At 36.4% G+C, this 25588-nt stretch overlaps 4 protein-coding genes across 12 annotated transcripts in view; 2 read left to right on the forward strand and 2 right to left on the reverse strand.

The window, feature by feature from the left end:
- The window catches only part of twin (CCR4-NOT transcription complex subunit 6-like twin), a 240557-nt gene extending 235587 nt beyond the window's left edge, over positions 1–4970 (reverse strand). The window contains exons 1-3 of one of the 5 annotated variants that reach the window (XM_034329474.2): positions 4818–4968; positions 3746–4079; positions 3486–3661 (exon numbers count right to left, since the gene is read on the reverse strand). In XM_034329474.2, the coding sequence (XP_034185365.1) occupies positions 3486–3661; positions 3746–4071 (502 nt within the window). In that variant the 5' untranslated portion in view covers positions 4072–4079; positions 4818–4968. Of the gene's footprint in view, positions 1–3485; positions 3662–3745; positions 4080–4612; positions 4740–4775 lie in introns of those variants that run through there. The other 4 variants (XM_034329473.2, XM_034329475.2, XM_034329476.1 and 1 more) reach the window with 4 other exon arrangements.
- A 136-nt stretch (positions 4971–5106) lies between these two features.
- Positions 5107–10474, forward strand: LOC117606690 (uncharacterized). Of its 2 annotated transcripts, none has more exons than XM_034329471.2 (5): positions 5107–5475; positions 5561–7345; positions 7447–7628; positions 7696–7824; positions 7896–10474. In XM_034329471.2, the coding sequence occupies exons 1-5, from the start codon at positions 5454–5456 to the stop codon at positions 9978–9980; spliced, it is 4203 nt and encodes a 1400-aa protein (XP_034185362.2). In that variant the 5' UTR covers positions 5107–5453; the 3' UTR covers positions 9981–10474. The 2 variants fall into 2 exon arrangements, with proteins under 2 accessions (XP_034185362.2, XP_034185361.2); XM_034329470.2 differs by having other exon boundaries at positions 7420–7628; positions 7896–10473.
- A 92-nt stretch (positions 10475–10566) lies between these two features.
- Positions 10567–11527, reverse strand: snRNP-U1-C (small ribonucleoprotein particle U1 subunit C). The gene has a single exon (XM_034329483.2). It carries the CDS (start codon positions 11361–11363, stop codon positions 10851–10853), a length of 513 nt encoding a protein of 170 aa, XP_034185374.1. The 5' UTR covers positions 11364–11527; the 3' UTR covers positions 10567–10850.
- Positions 11528–15079: 3552 nt separating this feature from the next.
- The window catches only part of nAChRalpha4 (nicotinic acetylcholine receptor alpha4), an 81910-nt gene continuing 71401 nt past the window's right edge, over positions 15080–25588 (forward strand). For 2 of the 4 annotated variants that reach the window (XM_076689736.1, XM_076689735.1), the window contains exons 1-2: positions 15080–15288; positions 18437–18725. In XM_076689736.1, coding sequence (XP_076545851.1) covers positions 18519–18725 — 207 coding nt within the window. In that variant the 5' untranslated portion in view covers positions 15080–15288; positions 18437–18518. The remainder of the gene's footprint in view (positions 15289–18436; positions 18726–25588) is intronic. The other 2 variants (XM_034329684.2, XM_076689734.1) reach the window with 1 other exon arrangement.

Raw genomic sequence — 25588 nt, forward strand, 5'->3', positions numbered from 1 at the left:
CGCTGGCAACGCGGGGGAAAGAAATCGAAGAGACGTTTTCGGGGGAGCGTATAAGCGAAATGTAAGCGAAAATACAGGAGGAAGAGAAAGCTGGGAAAGAATGACTTCTGTGGCGACGTTCGAGTGACGGGCTGCGTCCAAAGTTTTCGCGGAATAATGGCACCCCGCGAGCGGAAACGAGCGTTCTAGTACGCGTTCCAACAAGCGGAAAGATTTCGAGAACAGTTTGTGACAAACAAGCGGCTTCGCGTGAGAATGCAGACGATGGAAACGAGGGAATAGAACGAATCTGACTAGTTTTAATAAATCATTCAAGTGTAAATTAATGGAGTCCATCGAATATTAATGAAACTTTTCTCTCACAAGGAAACTTTAAAAAACATATATACAGTAGCAAATAAATTAGATTTAAAACAAAGAATGAGAAAAAGAGAAATATTCAATCAAAAAATATATATATTAACACGTTGCATACGAATGACGAGATATTTCATTCCTGCATTATGTTACGGGAATTATTGATTCGGGTCACGAAAAACGAAGATACGCTCGTAAAAAAGGAACGGGTGGAGAGAAACACAAAGCTATCGATGAGATACACGTTAGCCTCGTAAAACGCGACGCGAAATTACCGATAAATTTTTAGGAAAGGCATGCAATCGGAAATCTATCGTGATTGATAACACCGCTCCCATTTGTTATCTCGATTTTGTCAGCTGCTGAGAAAAAAAAAAAGCTCTGTCGCGTTACTTTTCGGAGGATGTCCGAACGATTTATAAAAGCGATACATCAGCCGCATATTTGACAGAAAAAGCCTCGTGCAGTGCTAAACTCGATGGCGAGACTTTCGAAAAAAAAAAAAAAAGTCAAAATTTATTGATATAACTATTCTCTTTTCCTAGTGTTTCTGTGAATCATGTGTTAGATAAAAGGTTCTGAAATGTCATATATAGGGTGTTTAAATCGATCATCTCAATTAATTTCACAACTATTAAAAAGTGATAGATACAAAATATCTATATTCATCTAATAATTTTATTTTATAAAATTATGGTGTCTTAAGAAGAAAGTTAATACTAATTAGAAAGCTAATAGTAATACGATATAGACAACTCTCTTCCACCTTCTAATCACAACTAATCTTATTTCTTTTCTCTATAAACAGTATAATTTGAAACATCTCAAATACGGCTTTGAAGTCATATGACGCCAAGCAATTAAGCAGCTAGGAATAAAACTAGGAAAGATCGTAAGACAGGAAATTAGTACTTAAACAAAGAAAGTACTTTGGGTGGCATGGGTCAGGTGTTCGTAGAAAGCGAACCATGTACTTGGAACTGGAGAACGAGAATGAGAACGTGAACTATTACGGCCACAACCGACAGACACGCTTTCGATGACCCGAATCGTTTCCGTGACTGCTCCAAAAAGTTGAAACAATTCTTTCAACTTTTCTGATCAGTGCCTTTAAAGGTAATAATTGGTAAAAATTCAAGTTACTAAACACGCAACTAATTCAAACGAACAAGAACCTTAATAATTTTAAACAACAGTGCGCGAAGTTCCTTCGCTTGTTTTCTTCCTCGTCAATTTTCTACCCGGAAGCGAGCGTACACTTTCGAAACGTCGTTCGATTTCGCATCTGCGGCGAGAAGAGAAAAATAAAAAAATAAAAGAGTGCAAGAAGGAGGATGTTAACGGGGTCGGAGGAAAGCAGCGAAACGAATTCGTAACGCGTCCGATCGCGATTCACCGCTCGTACATGCTCGCTGAATAGTACCATACACGCCGAATAACGAATGAATCATATAAGCTGCTGCCACGAAACACCATGTGTATACACACAGCCGGAGCAAGAACCACGGTTCACTTTCTCCTTTCAGACTCGTCCTCAATTACACTCAGCCCAGACCGAGGCCCCTGTAATTACACGACTGAGCTGGCACTGGCCAACCTAGTGAATCGCGTATAATTTCATTTCTTTTCCTTTTTTTTTTTTCTTTTTTTCTCTCCTCGGGGAGACTCGATGACACGCGAGACCGTGTTTTCTTTCTCCCGGCAATACTGAAAGCAGCATTTTCTTATTTATTTGTGAACAGAGCGTTTCTCTGCTTTCTATTTATCCCACTCTGAACACCGAGACATTCTATTAACCCTTTTGCACTTCAAAATACTATCTAGCAATAATATGGAGAGAGTGCCAATTTTCATTTAATACACTCCCCTATTCGAGGTTTCAACATTTTTTCTTTCTTTTTTAAAATAAATACTCGGATATCTCTACTCTTCCTAATTGGAGAATTGTCGAATTTTAATTGAAATCTCAAATGAAATTTCCAGATACAATTCATGTGGAAAAGAAATGGCAAGGAAATGGAAGTCAGTGCCCTTCCAGTCGAGCGTTCATCGCTCGTTTTGATCCAAGATGCAAAGAACAACCCTGGTCGTAAAAGAAAGACAAGTGGAGGAAGGTGGAGGACGACGATGACGAGGGAATATCCTGTGGAAGAGGAGGAAATGATTGGCACAATACCGTGGTGGTGAACAGTAAAAGTCGGAGAACAATGGATAAACGGAATGGTACAGCCAAGACCTTTCAGGCAATCGGGCAACTGGCAAAAATCTTGGAATACAATGGATAGAAGAGTACGCCTTCCCTTCTGGCCCTCTTTACAATTCCCCTACTCTTTAACAATGTAACCACCCGTACATCTAACGCGCCTGCGTCCAGGCACACCCACTTGACCCCGAAGTTAAAAGAAATTAAATTATGTAGGCTCTAATGTGCTCTCCAAGACACTAAACGGTCTCGGCTAGCCCGGCCTACTTGTCCGAACCTCCATCGACGCTGGCAATCCTTTTTTACGACCTTTAACCCCTTCGTCTTTTGTAAGCTGGTCACGAATCGATTGTCCAAACTTGATAAATTATTTCTTCATCGCTCATTTCAACTTTTGAAGTACGTACGTACAGGGTGATAGGGGGAAATGGGTGGCGAAAATTTGGGATTCTATTCCTGGGAATGGAAGGGCACGCGAGGGTTGATTTCTACTTTCGATTTTAAATTAAGGAATTGTATATTATTATAAGTTTGATTGGGTGGTCACTAAGTGCCTTCCTTGACTTTCTATTTTAAATTAAGGAATTGTATATTATTATGAGTTTGATTGGGTGGTCACTAAGTGTCTTAAATTTCATTTTTTTAATTACTGAGATAACGAAGCGACTGATAAATGGACTTTTAGTCAAACTAGAAATAGTGGGACGGAAATAGTTTAGATTCGTATACATCAAGATTTTGAAGAAAGTAGGGAGAAAGTATACGCGTCCTGCCATCTAGCAGCGGGTTCTTCAAACATAACGCTCAATATCGATCGACGATAACTTTATCATGTTATCGTTTCTGGCAGTTATGATAAGCCAGTAACACACAGATAAACTGACGTGTTTCAAAAGAAATTTTAACATCAAACTGTTGTACTTACCTTGTAAGTTGTCCAGCATATAAGACAGCAGCTTGTGGGTTCCAGATGGTTCTCCATACAATGCCATAACTTCTTTGCTGAGTGGATTTCCCTGAAGTCCAAGCACTTGTAACTGGAATAACTTTCCTAGTTCATATGGTAACACACGGAGGTAATTTTGGTTCAACAATAATTCTCTGAAACAAGAATAATAACTTATTAATCGTTACATTATCTGATGATGTTTATATAAAAATATGAGATATATATATAAGACATACCTAAGGTAGATGAGGTCTCCCAGTTCAGCTGGTAAACTACGTAATTTATTGCTACTGAGATCTAAAGCACGTAAGTTGACTAAACGACCAATCTCAGATGGTATCCTTTGCAAACTGTTATCATTGAGATACAAGGCTGTCAAATGCGTCAACTGCCATAAATTTGGGCTTAAATTTCTTATACTGCCTGTTATCTCCAACTCCGGCCAATAAGATTTCTTCCCAGAGTTTGCATCCTCTGTGGACATGAAAGTATGAGCACGACGAGGGAGTATGGGTAGGACTTGGTTGGAGTTTTCATATTTGTCCTTATGATTGCGGGACATCTTAAATCCTAGAAAAAATAAACATATGTTAGAATAAAATATGCTTTACTTTGAACCATCAATAATAAAAATAAAGATTTAAATACATATGTATAGAATATAACAATTTGTAAACTTAACCTACATTACAAAAAATCATTTAAACTAGCATTAAAGATAAGCAATTCAAAAAACTCACTTTAAGTTAATGAAAACTTAATATAAAATTAAAAAGTAAATAACCTTCTTTAACATTTTTTTATGTTTTTTACGTTGTTATAAGAACAATAAATTACTTGAGTAAAAGTCTAGAGAATTATGTATCTAAGTTACACTGTACAGACACTATGTTAAAATAAAAAAAATATGTTTTTATGTTAAATAAATTGTAAAATATTTCACGTTTATAGTTAAGAACTTAATACTGTTAAAAAGTAAATTATTTTGATATGCAAAGTTTAGTAATTCTATGAAAGTAAACTTATAACCTATGAAGTAAAAATGTACATTACTGAATTGCTTAAGATTCGAAAGTTAACCTTATTACTTCTCATGAACGTACTGGTCGAAAAACATGTGAGAGATGTTAATACAATTTTTAAACAATACTCCGGAATGTAATTTATTTTTTTAACGAGAACGATCTTGCATCTCTACACAGTTCATATGTTCCGCACAAATCTCATGTTAGAAAACATTTTTCTTCGTCCGGATAATTTTCCTACCTTTCAAACAGAATACGAAACCCGAAGGAAACTGTTACGCACCTTCATCTACCTCTTAGCACACACAAAACACACGATGAGTTGATACTGAATGAAAATTTACGCGTAAACAAAACTACCTTGACAAACACAATTCCTCCATTTATCAACTGCACTGATCGCAAACTATAAATGATTCTGATTGGTCGCGTTACTGCCGAATCTTCCCGAAGCAGCCGACGCAAGTAAATGATCGCCTCCTAGCAAGATTATTCCGAAATAGGGAATATTTAGGGATTTTCGATGATACTTTACTTGTCACATGAAGTATTATCCGCTTTTCTTAACAAAAGCTGCTACTTTCATTCTTTTTAACAACATTGGTTAGAAATAATGCTATACTATTTTTATACAAAATAGTTGTTTGAGTACAATAGAAATAAGTAGTAATATTGAGGCATGTAGTGTGAGTAGCATTCTCCTACTAGCTGGATAATTTTCGCTTTATTTCTAGTTTCATTACTTAAATGTTACTAGATCAATTTGTACGTGGGCACATGTGTTTTTCTTAAGAATGTACGATTTCCTTGTTGAGGAGCATTGATATTTCTGTTTTATATGTATCCGTCGTACAGATTTGAAGACGTACTATTATTTAATATAAAGTATTAATACGTTCCGGACATATATAAAATAAGAATGGATCATAATCTATTTCGGGGTGAGATTATTCTCCGATATAAACCTCGGTCTTGCGTAACAATATCAAACAATGTATTCTGAATAAATCGATTTAAACATTGCAGATTATTGTAAAGCTGAAAACAGCGACGACGAAGAAGCAAATTTTGATCTGCAATCTCGATTGTATGCTGAAATTTATTATGGTCCAAAGGATATAGAAAGTATGGATGTAAAACCAGTCATTAAATCCGAAACCGTTAGTACCGATAATGAAGCGTTACAAAGAAAAGAAAGTATTATTACAACACCCAATCCCAGTGACAATACGAAAAAGGACAACTATGATACAAATCACAGACATTCAGAGAATAGTTCAACAATAATTGATAATAAATCAAATATTAAAGCTATTGTTACTCCAACTCAAACTGAACCAGTGTATGGTGGCACAGGCAGCCAAAATAATTTAAGTATATCTTCTATAAAAACATTAGAGCATTCTATAGGAAATATTGGGTCTATAAAAAATGATGCAGATTCAATGATGTGTCATAATGTGAAGAATGCAAAAACTAGTTTAGACCATCAGAATGTAAAAACAGAAAGAAATGTTGCAGAACCAGAAGTAGAAACAGAAAGCAAAGAACAATTATCCTTGAAGCTTTTAAATCCTAAAACACCTGTCCAATCTTCTTGCAATGAAGAAAAGAAAGAAGTAACGTGCACTGAAAGAAATTCAAATGAAAATAGTGACAATATTTTAACAAAATATGAATTTGCAAAATTGATCATTAATAAACTCTATCTTAGAAAATATGTAGATTTAGAGGAAAGGTTACAAGAAATAGAAAAGGAAAAAGAAATGGAAAAGGAGAAAGATAAGGAAAGAGAAAAAGAAGAGTGCTTAAAACAAGCAGAACTTAAAGAAAGAGAGGAAGCAGAACTTAAAGAAAGGGAGGAAGCAGAACTTAAAGAAAGAGAGGAAGCAAAACTTAAAGAAAGTGAAGAAAAAAGAAAACAGCAACAAACTAGGAACAGTACCAATGTTGTAGATGAAGCAGATACAGACAGCAGATATAAAGTACAGACTAAAAATGAAAAACCCCAAAAAACACCTGATTGTTGTGAAGAAATCGTTTTATTGTCAGAAACAGATAGTAATTCTGAAGATTCCATTTTAGAAGTACCTATTCCACCAAAACCTCTACCCCCTGTTATAAATTTAAATGACTCTGATGAAAGTTCTGAATCATCAAGTGATAGTGATAGTAATGTTGACCCATTTATTGTAGAACATAAAAATGATACATCAAAGATTACAGATGATAAGCATAAAAGTGACAAATCTTCAGTTATAAATACAGTGACTGAAGACATAATGCTAAATTGCACAGAAGTTCAAAAATGTGCTTCAAGTATAGAAGAAATAAGAGAAGCAAGTAAAAGTGTTCAGTCACAGCCGATCTCTAATGAAACTCAATTAGGTATATTATATTACCCTTTCAGCGACGACGAAAACACGCAAGACATTCATTTACCATCGATATCTACTGCCAATAGTAATGTTGTGTATGAAAGAGATAAAAATGAATCGATCAATTTTGCGGAAGATGTACCTTTATCGAATTTCGTTAATGTATCACCTAAGGAATCAACTTCAAATAAGAGAAGGCGCGATGAAACTGATAATGAAACTGGTAATAATGCGGAACAAAATGAAAACACAGGTAACGAAAGTAAGCGTACTAAACTAAGCCCCAAGAAACCTCCTAATAACGATAAAAATAAAAAGCAAACATGGGAAGAATATTTCTTCGCTCCCCTGTCTGACAATCTTAAAGCCTTTTATAACGAATCTCGTGGGCAAGAGAATTTCGATATCAGAGAAATACAAAATAAAATGTCAAGTAAGTCGGTAAAAATTATATTATACTTTGATTATTAATTTTTTTTTATATTAAATATTTTAAATAAACTGTAGGAGACCCAAGACTTTGGACTATTTTAGATGAAGACCTGATACCTGACCTTGCGAGACAACAAAGATATTGGAATTCAAAATGTAATTACTGTCAGTTTGAAGGACATAAACGACGTAACTGTCCAGAACTCACTAAACCTCCGCGATGTCATATGTGCGGTAGTGAAGGACACACAGAATCTCGATGCCCTGAAAAAATGTGCCTCACGGTTCGAATATGTTTGGTAAAAAATATATTACATTATAATTCTGATATAATATGTTCATTCTTTACAGTGCGGTAAAAAGCAAGGAACATTTAGAAAAACTTGTGAGTCTTGTCGCACATTATATTGCAATATGTGTAATGCTGTAGGACACAAATCAACAGAATGTCCTGATCTCTGGAGAAGATTTCATCAGACTGTAAGTTTGTTAGTAATTTTGTTTTATTAATATAAACAATTGAAATGACAATTTATATTGTTATTTTTCAGACACAAAACTGTGAGATAGAGATCCCAGAAAGTATATCCGACGTTATGAAACCCCCTGATTTACTCTACTGTTGTAATTGTACAAAACGCGGTCATGATTCTTCGACCTGCAACGAATATAGATGGTCGCAGCATTTTCCAACACCGGCGTATGTATCGAATTATGTAGATGGACCGAAATGTGAAAATGCTCCACCTGCTGTAAGCAGTAAGAGTGAAGATGTCATACCGCTGGCAGCCAAAACTAAGAAACATAAGTACATGTCATTTCTTCAAGGTCAAGAAAACCTTGATGGTTGTTTTGTTGTGTATTCGTATGGAGCTTTCTATATAAAAGAACCAAAGGGCGAAGAGGTTAAGAGAAATCTTGTGGGCGATCAAATTCATGCTTCTCAGTTGACAAATTTCTTAAAGGGCCGTATTGTTCCAGCATTTTTGGACCAATTAAAAAAAATAATTAAATTTGAAATTAAAATATATTACGATTCACAAAGGTCGCTAATGATAAGGATTCGATCTATGGTTAATGTTGCTCCAAATCTTTGTGACATCTTTGTGTTTTGGCTTAAACTTTCTGATGAAGATAAACATCTGATGATATATACAGATTTTCCGTATAGTAAAAGGAAGATGGCGAACTTCTTAAAAACAAAATTGAATGCATTAAGAAAAGATTTAGACCATCCCGAGAGTCTTCATCAGCAAATAAAACAACTTAAAGAAGAGATACCTAATGTACGGGATCCTAGAGAAAGGGTTTCAATGTCGAAACAACTAATGTCTCTTCAGGAAAAATTTACGAGAGCGTTTCATGCGATGCCTAAGCAGAGTGCAGAGGTAAAGAGATTGAGAAAATGTATTAAATATTTAAATACTAGTACACAGCATCAGGTTGAAATGTCGCTGTATTTTAATATTATGTACGTTTATAATAAAATATTTCTACCACGTACATTAACGAACGCTGAATTAACTCGTTTTCTTAAAAAATATCAAAGATCAGTAAACACACAAATCAGACATAATCAAAAGTACATGGAAAAAAAAAATGAAGAATGTAAAAAGCAGAAGAAACAAAAACCTAACCCTTATGAATCATTTGTACAAAAAATAACAAATGCCAATGAATCGAAAGGTAAAACAAACACATGCAATATTACCGATACTCCACCAAAACCTAGCGCTTATCAAACATTTGTACAAGAAATAAGAAATTACAATGAATTGAAAAGTAAAACAAACGCATGCAATATTAATGATGCTGCACAATCAACAAAATCGTCTGAGAAACATAATAAACAAACTTCTACTGTTATTTCTACTACTGTTGAACATCCTGTGGTGACTGATACTGTTCAATATGACAACGTTACAGAGGGTAGTATAGGGAACACTCGCGTGGAAAATTTTAATATGGAAGCTAATATTAACGAATCTAGTACAGTTTATCCTATAGAAAGAATATCGTTACCACGTGACCATCTACGGAGAAAAGATAGCGAAGTGATAGATACTGTAAAGAACTACAGTACTGCACCATCTTCGAAGCCTAGACCTATGGTAACAAGATCCATGTCAAAAGATACGGCTGTTCGACCTAATTTAATAACTATACCGATTGAAAACACAGGGAGTCTTATGAAGCACTCAAAGAAAAAACATTCTGAAATAGAACCACCACAAAATAGTGGCGAAAAATCATCAGAACAAACAAGCGACAGTAGCAAAGTAATGGATACATCTTATTCAGAACAAGATGATGCAGCTAATTCTGATGCAAATGCTACAAAAAAGAAAAAATCGAAAAAATCGAAAAAAGCAAAAACAGACCTTGATGATAGTTTGCAAGTTACAGAAGATCAAGCGACAGATTCTGATGGAAATATGGTGAATAAAGCTCAAACAGTTATAGACGAAGCTCTTGCATTTAGTTTGCCGCATATGAATAAAGCTGCGGAAGAAGTTCAGAAAAGGATAAGTAACAACAATCTTAAGCAAGAGCACATTAATGTGTTACAAAGACTAATAAACTTAGAGAAAGAACACCAACAATATGTGAGTTCTTTTTGTAATTATTTACAGTGAACGTTAAAGCTTTTATTATATTCTAATTTCAAATGTAATACCGAATTATTAAAGCTTTTAATATTTTCAACCTATTCTGATTTTCTCTGCTGTTCCTATACATATTTAGAATAAAAATAAGCAGTAAATTTCGGACAAAATTATATACATAATGAGATGAATGCATGTTACATCATTCGCCTAATTAGAAAACTTTTTAATTCTAAAACTTCAAGCATTACAGGGAGACGCCAAATCATGTGTTTTGTAACAATACACAACTATGATGTGATAGTTATGTTTGCATTTAAGTTATATCAGTACTGTTACATCCTAAGTTCATATATTATAGGTTGTAAGATAGAAATAAGCATACAATGTATGCAATATTGTATAATATGCTTCACAAATGAATTAAAATTTAATCATTATTGATATTCAACATTTACTCTTTACTACAATGATTAATTTCTGTTAAACATAACTACGAAAATTGAAAGAGCATTTTATTGGAAATATAAAATTTTATAATACACAAATTCTCTTTATGTGTATTTTTTTGTAAATAAAACAGGTTTTTTGAAAGCAAAATTATACATTTAGTTTTTATTTCTTACCCTATATGTATATATTTATATTACAATACTAGATCATTTATCTAAATAAAATTAGCATCACACTTAGTCTTCTGTGAATTTGGGATTCTTATTTCTCTAACTTAAAAACTAATATTCTAAGAATATTTTGAATCATGAGGCAAAATTTGTATTTATATTCATATATACATATCATTAGGCTTGTGCTTAAATATACAAAATTAATGAAATACTTATTATTGAAATATGTATTAATATAATTGAAATAATTAGAATAATACATATATTTCCAACATTATTTTTTCATCGGCGGAGGTCCTCCCATAGGTGGTGGTGGTCCATTCATTGGAGGTCTCATTGGTCCCATAGGTCCCATTGGACCCATCATTGGTCCCATTGGCCCCATAGGACCCATCATAGGTGGCCTCATGCCCATCATTGGTGGCATTGGTCCATGTGGTCCCATCATCATTGGACCTCCTGGGCCCATTGGACCACCAGGATGCATACCTGGTGGTGGCATCATACCTGGTGGACCTTGAGGTGGAACTCCAGGTCGAGGACCAAGATTTGGAGGTGGTGGAATTGCTGCTCCCTTGTTTGCCGCAAACGGATTAGACGCAATCTTCCCCGCTTTGAATGCTGCCGTTGTTGCATCAATTAAATGTTGCGCTTGCTCTTCCATCCATTTTTGATAAAAATATTTAACATTGTCCTTGTGTTTACGACCCTGGCAGTGCGTTTTCCGTACACTCGGTGAATCGTGCGTTAAATACGTATCACAATAGTCACAGTAATATTTTGGCATCGTTACTAATAAAAATGTCTTAGAGTATGCCCCTTTTAGTACAATATATTGTACAATTTCTTGTAAATATACCGATTCGTTGCTATCCGACAGTAACTAACTACAGGTTATGTATGTATACACACATTTCGTTCCGTTGACCCATCAGTGGTCTAGATAGCTAAACTTTGTATAGAAATTAAACAGATAGCATCAAACTGCCATCTGGTGAGTAAGCTAAGTTCAGAGTGCTCTTTTTCACTAGCACGATACTCTTCTATCGCCCGCTTTTCAGTTTATGGTCATATACACAGGGTGCAAAAATACAGGGTATTCGACAACAGGTGGGCAAAATTTTAAGGGGTGATTCTAGGGATGAAAATAAGACGAAAATCAAGAATAACGAAATAGCGTTTGCGGCTTTGTTTCCCAGTAATTAACGTTTAAAGATTCGAGTAAAAAGCGCCTGAAACCTGCAATCCGCCCAGCACCGACGACTGAACGTCAGGTCGAAAGGGGAAGGTACAGTCATACTTTTTACTCGAATTTCTCATTTTTTTACTAATAATTTTTATTCCACTCGTTTAATAAAAACTCATTACGATTATCCAATAATAGTTCCTAATAAATCTTTATGGGTTCCTGATATTTGATCCTAATCATAATATCGACATACGTATTTTAGTCTTTATTAGAAGTCTTTATTTAGTTTTTATTTAAAAGTGTTTATTGAAAGCTCTGAAATTATTAAAGAAATTATGACTGCGACAACATTTCAAAATTGAATCCCTTAGAGACATTCCGACGACAGTTTACTGGCACTGCTGTTGAATTCTTAAAATCAGCAGCGAGAGTTTTCCGAGATTCGAACTTACTGGGGCAATTTGTCGGTGGCCTCTGCTTGGCACCTTAAAAACTCGTACCGCAGTCCTCAAGGATTGCCGAATCACTGCAGCAAACGTCATCACTCTTGTCTCTCTGTATGTTACCTACAACGTTCTCCTCAAATGCCATATTTTTCTATCTCAATGTTAATCTTAATATTTTTCGAAATTCTTTAATTTATATCTTTTTAATAAATAATGACCGCCCTATCAGCAAATTAAAATATCATCGGAATTTTGTTACGTTACATCGTGTTTCAATTTAACGTTATCTCACATATTTCGGTGTAAATAGTTAGTGAATTACCTCGATAGTCTGGTATCAGTGTAGCCGAAGAAAATGTAGCGTGATATGAAGTAAATTATCAGGGGATCGAGAGAACCTTTACAAGTTAGCGTACCACTCACAAGGGAATCTGCTGATAAATTGAACGAAACAGGCGATTGAAACGTTTCCCTGCAGCCTTTGGGAATCAGATACACGTTGGTACGAGAAAAAGTTGAGTAGTATTACACTTTCTCATGAATAACAAATCCGTGCGTCGGAACTCGGCTGATCCCACAACGGGAACATTAAGATTTCAATGTTGTCAACTTTCTTTCGAAATTCTCAACCCCTCATATTTTTCAATTTACAACCTTACGCTTCTATGCAATAATTTTCAATAACTGAAATTTACATTTTTCTGTATTAATAATTCAAAATATTTTAAGAAAATTAGTAATTTTTCTAGATTCTAGATGACAGAAATAACATATGTTCAATATTTTCTAATCGGTGGATTAATAGACTGGTTGGTCAGAATAATAGAGTAAATTATAAATTGTAATTCTCCAAATTCTCAGAATGCATTTGGGAAATTCTATGCATAGAGGTCAGCAATGACAAAATTGTTGCGACCACTTTGGAGGTAATTTCATTAGCATAGCACGTTCTTGGTATCATTGCCGAGGAAGCTCAGTAAAAAAATTATAATCACTTTTTAATACAAAGTTCTTCGACATTAGGATTATATGTAAAAGGGATATTCAATGAAAAATGGTTATAGTTATTTCCGGTGACTAGGGAGTTGAAGTGCAGTTTCAAACAGACATAAGCGATAGGAATTAAGTTTCCCTATGGTTTGGACAGTTGCGAATCAATAGAATGATCTCACACGTTCATTTCCAAGTTGAATCGTAAAGCGTACTGTCGATATTGCTGATCCAAGAAGATTATTGGTAACTTGCCAAGTCTTTCCTTCAGTATGGCGGTTCACATCAAACCCAGCACCTTTATCAGTCCTTCTTATTCACCCAACCGTTTCGCACACAATGTATAATACACACAATGGTATCAGAAAAAAAAGTACCTTGTAAACGTCTGTTAACCTTTTCAATACAATGAAAATCATTGTATTATAGAACATTGAGAGAAAAATAAAATATACTATTATAGATATCATAAGATATCATGAAATCAACAATCGACAAATATGAATTTTATATAAAAAACGTTAACGAAATGATTATAAATTAATTATCACGAAACTTCCTGTGTCCAAAGTGCTTTTGCGCTGTCAAACGACGCGAGACTCTTCGTGTTTCGAAATCGACCGTTTGATATGCAACAACATAATAGTTTTGAAATGAGGGTAAACTTGTTATGTGTCAATTTCAAAATTATCATACAACGTGTTGGTAAATCGATGGACGGAGAGAAATAAGCGACGTAGCAGGGATAGTTCAGGAAGCGATGGAAAAGTGAGGAGAGAAAATAGCAAGGAAGGGTCGTTCCAATTCAGCGCAGCTCATTTATCATTGAACCTCGAATGCCAATCTCCTTCTCGCTGAATCGGGAAATAGAGAGAAAAAGAAAGGGGAGAAAAAGGGAGGAAAAAGAATGGAGTAAAGCGTAAAATGAAGAGTAGGGTAGAGAGACTTGGAAAAGTTCGACCGAATTATTTGTTAAGTATTAAAGTTCTTTTAATTCATCCGACGGCTATTGTGCTTCGGAACTGCAGGAATGGAGCGAGGCCTGGAAATCGACAACTTCGAATTCGTAAATCAATCCGAGGCCCTTAATTGGCTTCGAACAATTAGAGTTTATTTCGTTTCGGCCGTCATTTGTGCAACAGCTAATAATAGAATTAATTTCTTCGTAACCTACTTCCTCCGCTTTACTCTGAAATGCTGCACCGTTAATTACCCCCTCAAGACCAATCTAGAAACTGATTTTATATGATTTTATTTACAAAATAATTGTGATTATAATTACTTCATCATAGGGTGCACTGGACAAACGGTGGTGGAATTAAGGGAAGGTCTATGGGTGGGGGGACTACAGTCCCGGCCTCCATTGTAACCAGGTATTGTTCCTCTATTGTTGTACATTATTGGTAATTTAACATTATTAGATAGCAAACATTTCAAATTTTATAATTATCCATACTGTGTAAGCTGCGAAGAAATTTATACACCTTGCTCCGAGATTAATCCAACTACACATAAACCTTCTAATTTACATGACAAGAGAAGTATACACATTTTTTTTTAGCGCCGTGAAGGGGTTAAATCCTCTGAGGTACGAGGCCTTTCGTGGGCGGAGCGTCGACACCTTTTTTCGAGTTCGCACCTTGCCGACTACTGTACCAATGCTTCGCGTCGCGTCGCGTGCATACGTAAAGGGATCGCGTTTATGCGCGCGCATGATTGGTCCAGATTCGAAGCCCGTCTCTCTCGCTCTAGCCCCCCTTCCACTAATTCTTCGTGCTTTCCTGTCACGCTTGCACGACTCTTGCGGCGGTGTGCGTGCCCAGTGGCGCCGCCGTCTGGGCGAAATCCTTGAGCCCTCGAGTCGGTACCCCCCTCGGTTGTTCAGTCGCGGGTGCAGTGCGTGCGAGTGTGCAGTGTTTTCGGGAGCTCCTTCGAGACCGGCGTGGCCTGAAGCGCGCGGGGTTAGGTCAGTGTCAACTCGTCTGCCGTCACGGACATTCGCGTACCTTTCGACGTTTACCTTCGTTCGAATATGTGATCCCCGTTGTACAGGATACCTGGCAATCGAGCAATTCAGAACGCTTCCGGTGAGTAACATTTTTGAATGCATTCCTATTTAACCGAGTACGTCGTTTAACACGTTCGCTGCTACCTTCAAAGCATCGTCGACATAGAATGCGATGTCCTCTGTGTCACCCGTCGATTGTGCTTCGACGTTGCTCGTAGGAATTAGTATACAATGGCACGCAGCGTGTCCTTTTCTGAGTAATAGCGAACGTGTAAACTTGTTGACATAGGACAGGGAGGAAAGTTTACATTGCGAATCGAATCGCGAAGCGCGCCATAACTCGGCACGCAGCGGTGGCGCTCGATACGGTTGAAAGAAAATTAAAAAGTGTCCGACCGGATGAAGACGGTATAATCGTAACTTAGCGTGGCGTTGTTGAATGTTACTTTGACCCTCGTCCGAGGGAGGGCGAGGCGTGACAGGCGGGAAAGAAGGTCGACATCTTTGAGATCCGCGGATTATTCGAAATAAAATATCATTGACCCAGTTAGCGGTGCAAAAGTAATTAGACATTCGCGGGGTTGGTGACTAGAAGGGAGCGTAGATGAGAGCGGTGTTGATCGATCCTTCGTCGTTGCCGAGCGCATGTACGCGATCCATCGTAAATTCGCGTTTCCACTTGTGTATCGGTGCGTGCGGTGACATCGGCTTGAAATACGGCACGCGGGCCGCCCATCGGCGAGTTAGCGTGCCAGCAAGAGCAGGAAATTCAGTCTCGCTAGGGTAATTCAAATCCCTACCCGTGGAAGAGATGCAAACGAATAGTCCGATTCTCTCGTTAACCGAACCAAACTACTTTTATGTCAGAATTCGGATAAAGGGTATCCTGCCACTTTGAAAGATAGCCTTTATCCGATCCGAGCAGTGCCGGCTTCAAACAGAGACAATTGCATTCACAGTATTACACTCTCTAGTTGTAAGAGTATCGATCATTTGATTAACCGTTGTACACGGGAAACCCTGGGTCATCGTGACCCAGTGTGTTTTGTAGAGTTGTGAGAGAACTCGAGAGAGAACTGGGATCGGGTCGGGCACCCGATACTCGAATCGTTATCCTATATAATTTGATCCGATAAAATTAGTATGTAACCCGTTTGTTTGTTAATGTTTATCGGTAATTATAAATGGAAATTTGGCGATTAGTCTCGTTAGCGAACATTTACCACTCGATCACGATAATAAAGTCTTCTGTTCCCGCGGCTGCTAAACCCGTGGCGCAATTTGCGAGTCGAAAACGTACGAGTTGCCAGCTTGATATCCAAGTGGAAAATCCATTGAGATAATCCTAATCCCAGCACCGATGAGTGCTTCACCTGGACTGTGTTCAGGCTACCTGCATAACGATCGCTGAAAATCGGATTAAACGCTGTCAGATATAGGCTTGAATTTACATGCAGCGGTTATCTCGTTGAATTGCAGCCGACTTTCCTCTAATGGCCTTTCGCGAGATACGCGAATCAATCAGTCGCTCGTCGACTCGCATTCCACCACTTCGTTGTCCATTAATGGCAACCCTTGCATCTCTTGTTTGCTACTTTGCCGGATAAATTCACCATGCCAAGCGTTCCATCGGAATTCTTCGCCTAATTCGAATTTTTCGAGATCAATCGGTGTCGATTGTGGCTTCCTTTGACAAGGAGTAATTCATTTTCAGTTTAGTAACATTTGAAAATTTTTTAAATAGAAAAATTAGGAAATAAAATCATGAAATAATTGATCTGAAAAAAATAGGTCCAATAGGTTTGTTAGCAGAAATTTTAGTACACACGGCAAATGGAAGTCTTGAAACTTAAAGTAATCCAGGCGACTGTATTAATAGCTTTTTAATGCCATGGAAAATATGATTACGAACAACTCTCTTAATATACATTAACGTCGGGCCGATGTGCGATAAATGAAGTTATTTAAATTAAATTTTAGAGCGCGCTAGGCATCCAATTTTCCGCCTTTCAACGATACCTAGACGAAGACGCGTTTTGTCTTTTCTCCCGAGCTCCGTCGTTGTCTGCTGCTTAATCCATATAAGTCATCCACTCAGCACATTATTAAAGTTCATTATTCGACACCATATTTCATCGTGTTCCGGGATTATTAATTGATTACAATGAAGTATGAAGGCAATATAACGTTATAGGAAATTTTCTAATTTAAATTAACAATAATCGCTAATTTTTTATAATCACAAAAATAATAATAAATGAAGGGGAGACCCAAAATTTAATATTACGTAATATTTTTACCTCGATATTCTCACCCTCTGTTGAATTTGTTTCGCGAACGAAAAATAAATTATTTATTTTACGCTCTCCACTTGTATGTACGTCAAATTGTCGCAAAATGTTCGTGGAATGTCTTGCTTCGAGATCTGAGAATGTCGTACAATCGATGCGGTTCCAGTACTATTTGAAAGATGAAATTCATGCATTTCGAGGATACTTCGTTGCATTCCGCGGAGAGACTGATCGTAGGTCAATCATAGCACAGCGAATCTGGAATTGTGACAATTCCCATAATTGGTGGAACATTGTGTCCTTAACCCAATTCATATTTCTGATTAGCAAGTTGTAGTTAACAAGCTGTTACATATAGCGTCGAAATTTATTTTTATTTTTAAATTTCTATTAATGACAATTTGTAATTTCAAGATTTTTCAAAATTATCGTTGCAAATTGATATTTATATCAAAATAAATAAGAAACATTTTTTAGAACATTTAAAACAAAAAAATGAACCTCAATAGTAGATATTTTGTTTATAACAAAAACCTTCTAAATTAAGTCACTATTAAGATAAAAAGTATTAAAAATAATATATAAAAAATATTGGACGATCATATGCTCTTTAGAAAGGAGTACAAATTGATGTAGTCATTACCGTTGATATAGATTACTGGTGCAAGTAGTACAAGTCAATGCATCGCGAGACAAATGTAGTATTCGCTTAGTGATTCTCAATGAAAAAAATGAATAGAAAGAGGAGAACAAATTCCTTCTCATACTAATGAATTTTTTGCTACGGGCCAGTGATTCTCAACCTATTGAAACATAAAAATTATATTTTTAATTATATGTTTTTCTATAATTAGGGTACGCCAAACCCTAGCTCACCAACTAAGGGTAAACACCGCTATTTAAATTAACGAATGTTCCATTTTCTGTGCTTGACAGATTCGTGGTTCACGGTTAGTGCGGTCGAGCGAGGGTTCGTGGGTGTCGGTTGTGTTGTTCATAGTGGAGGAATCAGAGGATCATGATGCCCCCGATCATAGGGGAAACGCTACGAGTATGGTTTCTCTCGGCGTTGGTGGTTCACGGAGCTGTCGCCGGGAATCCGGACGCGAAACGCCTTTACGACGACCTCCTCTCAAACTACAACAAACTGGTGCGACCCGTTGTGAACACCTCGGACGTGCTACGCGTCTGCATTAAGCTGAAGCTCTCGCAGCTCATCGACGTGGTGAGTAATAAAGCGATAAGATTTATACCTGTAAGCTGACAAGTCCTCCGATGTCTAAGTACGTCCATTATCTAGGAGGAATAATCGATACGCGATGTCACATTGATTATCGTATATTCCTAGTAATCTAAACAATAAATAAGACAGCAATCGACGCGTACGAAAATTTCATTGGATAGGCATAAAAATTTTGTGGAAATTGAAATTCGTGTTCTTCGCTGTTCGCGCATTCATAAACTGATTAACAATAAAGCGGAGTCAGGATATTGGGGGGAAACGCGGAAAGTTTCCTATTCCGCCCGTGGAGAAATTGGTAAGTCGCGGTGAAGTTTCGCGGCTTTGTATTTCAAGTTTTCCGCAAGTTTCCACGGCTTGTATTAACAGGCTAAGACAATACATGATTCATATGAACACACTGGTAATATTGAGACTTTGAGTATTTTTGGAAAATGGAATAAAAATGATTAGATTTTAATACTTCACGTCGTTCGAAGTGTGTCGTTCATTGAAAAGATGAATGGACTTTACTCTTTAAGTCAAAGGGGCTACAAAGTTTCGTTGTTAAGAACACTGCAGAGGCAGCAGCCCTGTCAGGTTCAGAGATACTTCAGAGAGCACGCGAATCTACATATCTATGTAGGTATTTATGACGGCGACATAGGTACTGCTCTATTCTAAGGATGATCTATCATAAACAGTGCACTTTACGTGCGACCCTTGCGATATACATAGTCAAAAGCATCAGACCTATTCTATTCTGTCTGTTGAATTTGATTCATACCTTTTATTTCAAATGAAAATGATGAATGGACTTTAGTTCGATGGATAAAATGAATTTGTATTGGATTTTTAAAGTTATATCTTACTTATTGTTAGATTCAACTAATTTGATTTAATAATTGCAAGGGATTAAAAATATCTGTTAATAGGTGGCAATATTGAAATACGATGCGATAATGGAGTTAAAATCCATAGCGTGATGTAATAAATAATTGTATTATCAGGCCATTATCATCGGTGATTAATTTTTTTAAATAACTAACAATACAGTATCGCCATAACAGCGTTAATGAAATCTTCTTTATTGAATAATATTTTCCAGGAATTATGTATAAGCTTTATAGAAAGTATAGAAAAAAATTTTAACTTTGACTTTTTTCTGGGGTTGGCCAGTACCCTTAAAAATTTTGAATTTTAGATATTTTTAGATATTTGGAAATGTAGTTTCGAAATTTTAGAATTTTCAGATTTTTGAACATGATAGCACTATGTCTTTGACTAATAGCACATGATCTAGACACACATATCAAGGAAGATGAAGTTCACGATAAGTTCCAATTAAGTTCCATTACAGTTCATTAAGGTGATATTACGAAATTCCTGTGACAAAGTGATCCAATGATCTTGGATCAAAGTTGGGTGGGGGGAGAGGATAGTTTGGGAATTTATGGCTGAAATTTGAGCTTTCTCTAGGCAAACTTCATTCACGAGAAATGTGATGATAATGATAGAGGCTTAATTAGAGATAGATGTTATTTTGATAAGCTTAGTAATTAAAGCTTATCACACGTACGAACTCTGTCATAAAATTAATCGTTAATCATAAAATAAAATCAATAATGAAAAGGTAACAGAAATATTTTTATAACAACGAATGATATACATGAAAATTTAAAAAAAAAAAAAGCGAATAGCAATGGCAATTTTGTCGGAAAGGAAATTTATTTTCAGAAATGAAAATTAATTCAACGTGCAGCGTGTATGCACGTTTTATCGACTAGGCTCCGATTGGATGAAAAATTTCCACACGATTGGTTCGATTCACCAACGTTATGTAAGTTTCTATTTATGTGGTAATAGCAGAAAGGTATTGGTAAAGGTCCACGCGTTCACGACAAATGCAATCAACCATTGCATTTCGAACGGAAATAAATTCATCCCATTAAACTGTTATTCTAGTTAGTTGATTCATGCATAAATTCATATTTCATTGATATATAGATTCAATTTACATTTTCGAACACTTGTAATCATTTGGAATATGAGAAACTCAAGGAACCAATAACATTGATTGATTCGTTTAAATACATTAATAAAGTAGAGGTACCATTTATGTAAATTCAAAAAGAATTAATACTATTATATCCTTTAGGTTCATTTAGGACAATATTATTATTAATAGTTCCTAGTTATATAGGTATATTAAATTTAGGACCATTTCCCTAGGGCAGAAGCCTGGTACCGATTGGATTTCAAAACCTTGAAATCCAATTTACATATTAAATAGATCGCATTAATTTTCTTTAAATTAATTCCAACATTAATATTTCCAAAACTATGATTTTCTGAATTATATAATTATGCATTTTTCAACAACAAAGCAGCCATCGCGAAAGACAAAAATTTACGTTATTTTCAACTGGAACACCCTTCCTGAAAGGATGTCGACGCGTAGCGTGTATGCACACTGAAAGCACGCGTACGGGAGAAAAATTGCCGGATAGGAAGGATATGTGGTGAAGAGGGATGGAAAGAGGGTGAAGAAGCACACGGGGAAATCGGGGCAAGGTGAACGAGCGAAAACAGTGAGAAAGAGGGAGAAACGACGGTGGATTGTCCGGCGAAATATAAACAAAGAACGCTTTCCGTACGTGTCAGCTGAATGAACAATGGTTATGGCAAAAGTTCTCCAACGAGTGTCACGAGTACGCGTGTGCACTCGCGCGGATTCTAGACGATTTGTCAGGAAAACTTTGGCAAGCTTCTAAACTTGTATTCTCATAGGGAAACTGCGAAAAGCACGTCCCTATCGACAGGAAACGTTTTGGATCGACGTGTTTGGGTAGAGAGTGATTGGTAATCCTTTTGCGATTCTATCTCGTTTGTGCAAACAAGAATTTTCTTCAGAAATTTTTCTTCAATTAAAAAATTAATTAAAACTAACTTTAGATACGTTATTTATCGAAATTTGGAAAAAAAAAAATATTTTCCATTCGACGGGATTTGAACCGAAGAATTTTAGTATTTAAATCAGACTTTTCTTCTCACTTTAGAAAGAATATCACTCTTTGCCTTACGTGTAAAAAGAAAAGTATACAACACTGTATACATTCTCGTTCCGCGAGTATTATATATATTTATATTTGCCTACCTTCCATAAACCACGTTACCTTCGCTTGAATGAAAAGCAAATACGTTCACCGTCGTCGACTCGCTAGTAAATACGTTAACATCCCCTAAATTATTGGATATAAGTTTTCCTCCGTCAATTCAAACAGTTTCCAATCGTGTATTCAATTTTTCAGATTGCAGAAAATATTAAAACGTTTCTTTGAATTTGGTAATAGGGGAAATTTAAATAGATCAATTATCTGATGGCAAGGGTTAAATTTCGGAACTTCTAATTAATTAATTAGTAGAGTATTTATTTATTACGTTATCAGAGGTAAAATGAGATTGTCGAATTCACTTATCTTGACGGATGGTGAATTTCTAACTTTAACCGGTTTGATTTAATGCTGTTAAGTCGGTAACCGAGTATCTCGACACCGGAGCGGCGGCAACTTTCAATTAACTTAAACGCAAATCATTAAAAGGTAAATCTATTGGGATCTGTGAGTACTTCGTCCCCCTACGGATACATCATTAACCGCATGGTAAATGAACTAGATACGCCAGCACCTGTTCCGTAACTATCTACGATACTCCCAATGGATCGTAGGCTTCGTCCAGCGAATCAAATTAAATCATGCTGGGGCTCGATTAAATACTGGTGGGAACACCACTTACGACCCTTTGCGAAATATCCGAAAACGACTGAACTCCGTTTTATCACCCTATTTTACGATCACCATTGTTTCCTGTGAAACGTTCAAGGAATAATTACTCTATATTGAACACACAAATTCGTCCCTTTTTTAATTTGCTCTTTTATGGAGGTGACTAAATAATTTGTTTTTTAAATTTGTAGTCTTTTTATAACCGTGACTTTCATAAGCTTTGCATCAGGGAAATTGACTAATTGAATGTTTCTCGTTAGCTTCGCAAATGAGAAAGAAACTCGGCATAAAGAATCCGTGACATAACGAGAAATGCCGTTCATGCAAATTAATTAAGCATTATAAAACGGGACCACGATTAATGTAGAGTTTCCCTGGTGCCGTAGCAATTGAAACGAATGCAGGGAAAGATATAAAAGAAAGAAAGGAGGGAAAAAAGCGTTCGATTGTGCCGCCTACGTGCACAAGGGGATAACCAGGAAACGAAAGAGGAAAAATAATCTGGGAGAACAATGACTGCTTGTACGTGGAACAAACGAGCAGCCGGCATGCAAACAGAAAAGTCGTCTGACAAATACAGTCGAGCGACCACTTAACCTCCTCCTCGTCGTCTGCTTCGCTTTTACATTCAGCCGAGCCATTAAAATATCATTAAATATTAATAAAGTACACATGATTTGAAACTAGCTACCCGGCATCGCAATTTTAACAGCGATTTTCTTTCGAAATCAGCTGCCATTTAAACAGTACAGGATGTTCTCTCAAGTCTAGGGGGGGATAGATAAATTTTACTAATTATAATTAGTTACTTTTTACGTTTTGTCTTGGAACGTCGTGGTGTCTTTTTACCGCTATACAATTATTATTGTATAAAAATTGTTTTACCTAAAGTATGGATTCTAGTTCTGGTTGCTATGCAACAGAAGGTAGCTTATATTATTAATAACAAGTATAAGACGTTTTCTTGCGTGACAATCGGTAATTATGTCTCGTTCCATTAAAATTTCGAGAACACAGGGAATACTTTAGTATCGATGAAGCCCGTCGGCTACTTCCGCTTTAACGATCCGCTCGAACTCGCGCTAATTAGTCGAGATTCGCATCGCATGCTCTGGCATTCGAGGACCCTTAAAGGAGCGATCGCTTGTCAACAACTGTTCTCGAAACTGTGGAACGCTTGTAATCAAACCTTTTACTGAATTACCCTGTCGACCATCCTGTCTGACTAGATCAATTTTTATTTTAATGACTTTGTAGTTTCATAGTAATTGGCAAGCACCCTGCAGTGATTGTTAACTTCAATAAATAAAAATGACGAATGATTCTCTTTAGTTCATTGTAATTTATATCAATGAATTATACTGATTAAAGGAAACATACTGATTATAAGGAGGAATAATAATTTTGATTGTTTCCATTACTATGTTCGTCTCATGCATTAATTTGTAAGAAAATTTGTATTCCATGTTGTTACATTATCATAAGGATGCACTTGATCCTTTATGAACGTGTAATTTATTTAACTTCCTAGGAGTTCTTAAAATGCAAATTGATCAAGGACATGGAATCAGGAAGATGCATCTTTCTCGGCGTATCGCAGAGGTTAAAGATAAATCGAGTCGTAAAATTAGACGTGTAATATGCAGATTACTTTGCAGCGCGGTTGCAATATCCTGTTTCTTTCGTCAATCAAAATATGAAAGGAAGTTTTGCTGCATCAAAAGTTGTTACCTTCGTAACTAGTTTATATTGAAAAGAAAGTTTCTTTAAGAGGCGCATATTAATTCTTTGTAGCACAGAATTTTATACCGAAAAAGGTTCATATTTTACGGAAATTTTTAAAATATTTATTCATTCCATGGACCGGTTCGTTTAATTTTCTTTGAAAGATAAAAGCTGCCGTCGCGTTTTATCAGGGTGAATAAAAGAGGAAGGAAGATCGACGGCAATCATAGTGGTACGCGTCGAACGATTGTAGCGAATAAGACCTACTTGGATTACTTTCGGTCCTCTTCGACCCTCTCGGATTTTTCGTGATCGTTGATACGAGTACCCAGGGACCTTAGATTGGATTGTACCCTGATATACTTGCTCTTAAGATAAAAATGTCTTGCTCAGGAAGGTATCCTAGGAAGAGAACCGCCAGTTGAGAACTGCTGCTCTAATCGATAAATCTTTATTTTCTTCATTTTTTTATAAATGTTGGCTTTCGATTTTGAAACACCCTCTGCAGAAGAAGTACCTTGCACGTTCACGAAGCGAGAGGTGAAAGAGTTGTTACGCGAGTACCACTTTTAAGGGGATACCGAGGAGTAGAAAAGGGGATGGTTGTTGGAGATAGCGTAGGAAATCTTGAGAATCGATAGAAATTTCCAAGGCGAGAGAGTCACGGGAGCCACGATATCCATTTCTCTGAACAAACGACCCAGTATCGTAATCTTTTTCAAGTGTTCGCCTCTTACTCTGTCGTTATTTTTCGATATCCGACTGGCCCGGAAGTTTGACCTGAATGGCAGACGAGGAGGCAAATAGAAATAGATGCTACCGCGGAACTTTCTAATGTATAAATACTTTTCTTGTACTTTGGATATGGAACTGTTCCAGCTGAATTTATCGCCAACATTTTTAACGTTTCCTCTTTCCCTTCTTTCCTGCATGTTCCATTAAGAATATTATATTAACCCTTCGTTCCTCGAGTTCCATTTAATTTTAAAGAGAAACAGAGTTTAGAACGATACGAATTATTTTTTTCGATTGTACCTACACCAAAAAATTTGTAAAATTGACTTTTGTAAAACGTGTATCACGAACGATCCAAAGAAAATATTCAAAAGGTTATCACTCTAAATAAGTGCAAATTGCTCTTTAGAGAAGAACCCTTTGATTTCTTAGCGGCAAAGAGGCGTGGTGATAACTGACAAACAGCTTTTTAAATGCACGTCTTTGCGTTTTCGGTAGCCGCGAGGCAGCTAGTAAAAAATAGACAAAAAGGGTGGCGAGAGAAATGAAACGCTGGGCGCTTAAAGCCGTGAAATCCCTTCGTTTTTCTTTCTCTCTTATTATATACTTCTCTCTTTCCACCAT

Source organism: Osmia lignaria, chromosome 8 (genome assembly GCF_051020975.1).
Source record: "Osmia lignaria lignaria isolate PbOS001 chromosome 8, iyOsmLign1, whole genome shotgun sequence".
Taxonomy (NCBI): Eukaryota; Metazoa; Arthropoda; class Insecta; order Hymenoptera; family Megachilidae; genus Osmia; species Osmia lignaria.

Coding starts and splice junctions, on each gene's coding strand:
- LOC117606690 (XM_034329470.2), top strand. CDS start 5,454: ATGGATCATAATCTATTTCGGG. Junction 5,476..5,560: donor GGATCATAATCTATTTCGGG/GTGAGATTATTC, acceptor TAAACATTGCAG/ATTATTGTAAAGCTGAAAAC. Junction 7,825..7,895: donor GGAGAAGATTTCATCAGACT/GTAAGTTTGTTA, acceptor GTTATTTTTCAG/ACACAAAACTGTGAGATAGA.
- snRNP-U1-C (XM_034329483.2), bottom strand. CDS start 11,363: ATGCCAAAATATTACTGTGACTATTGTGATACGTATTTAACGCACGAT.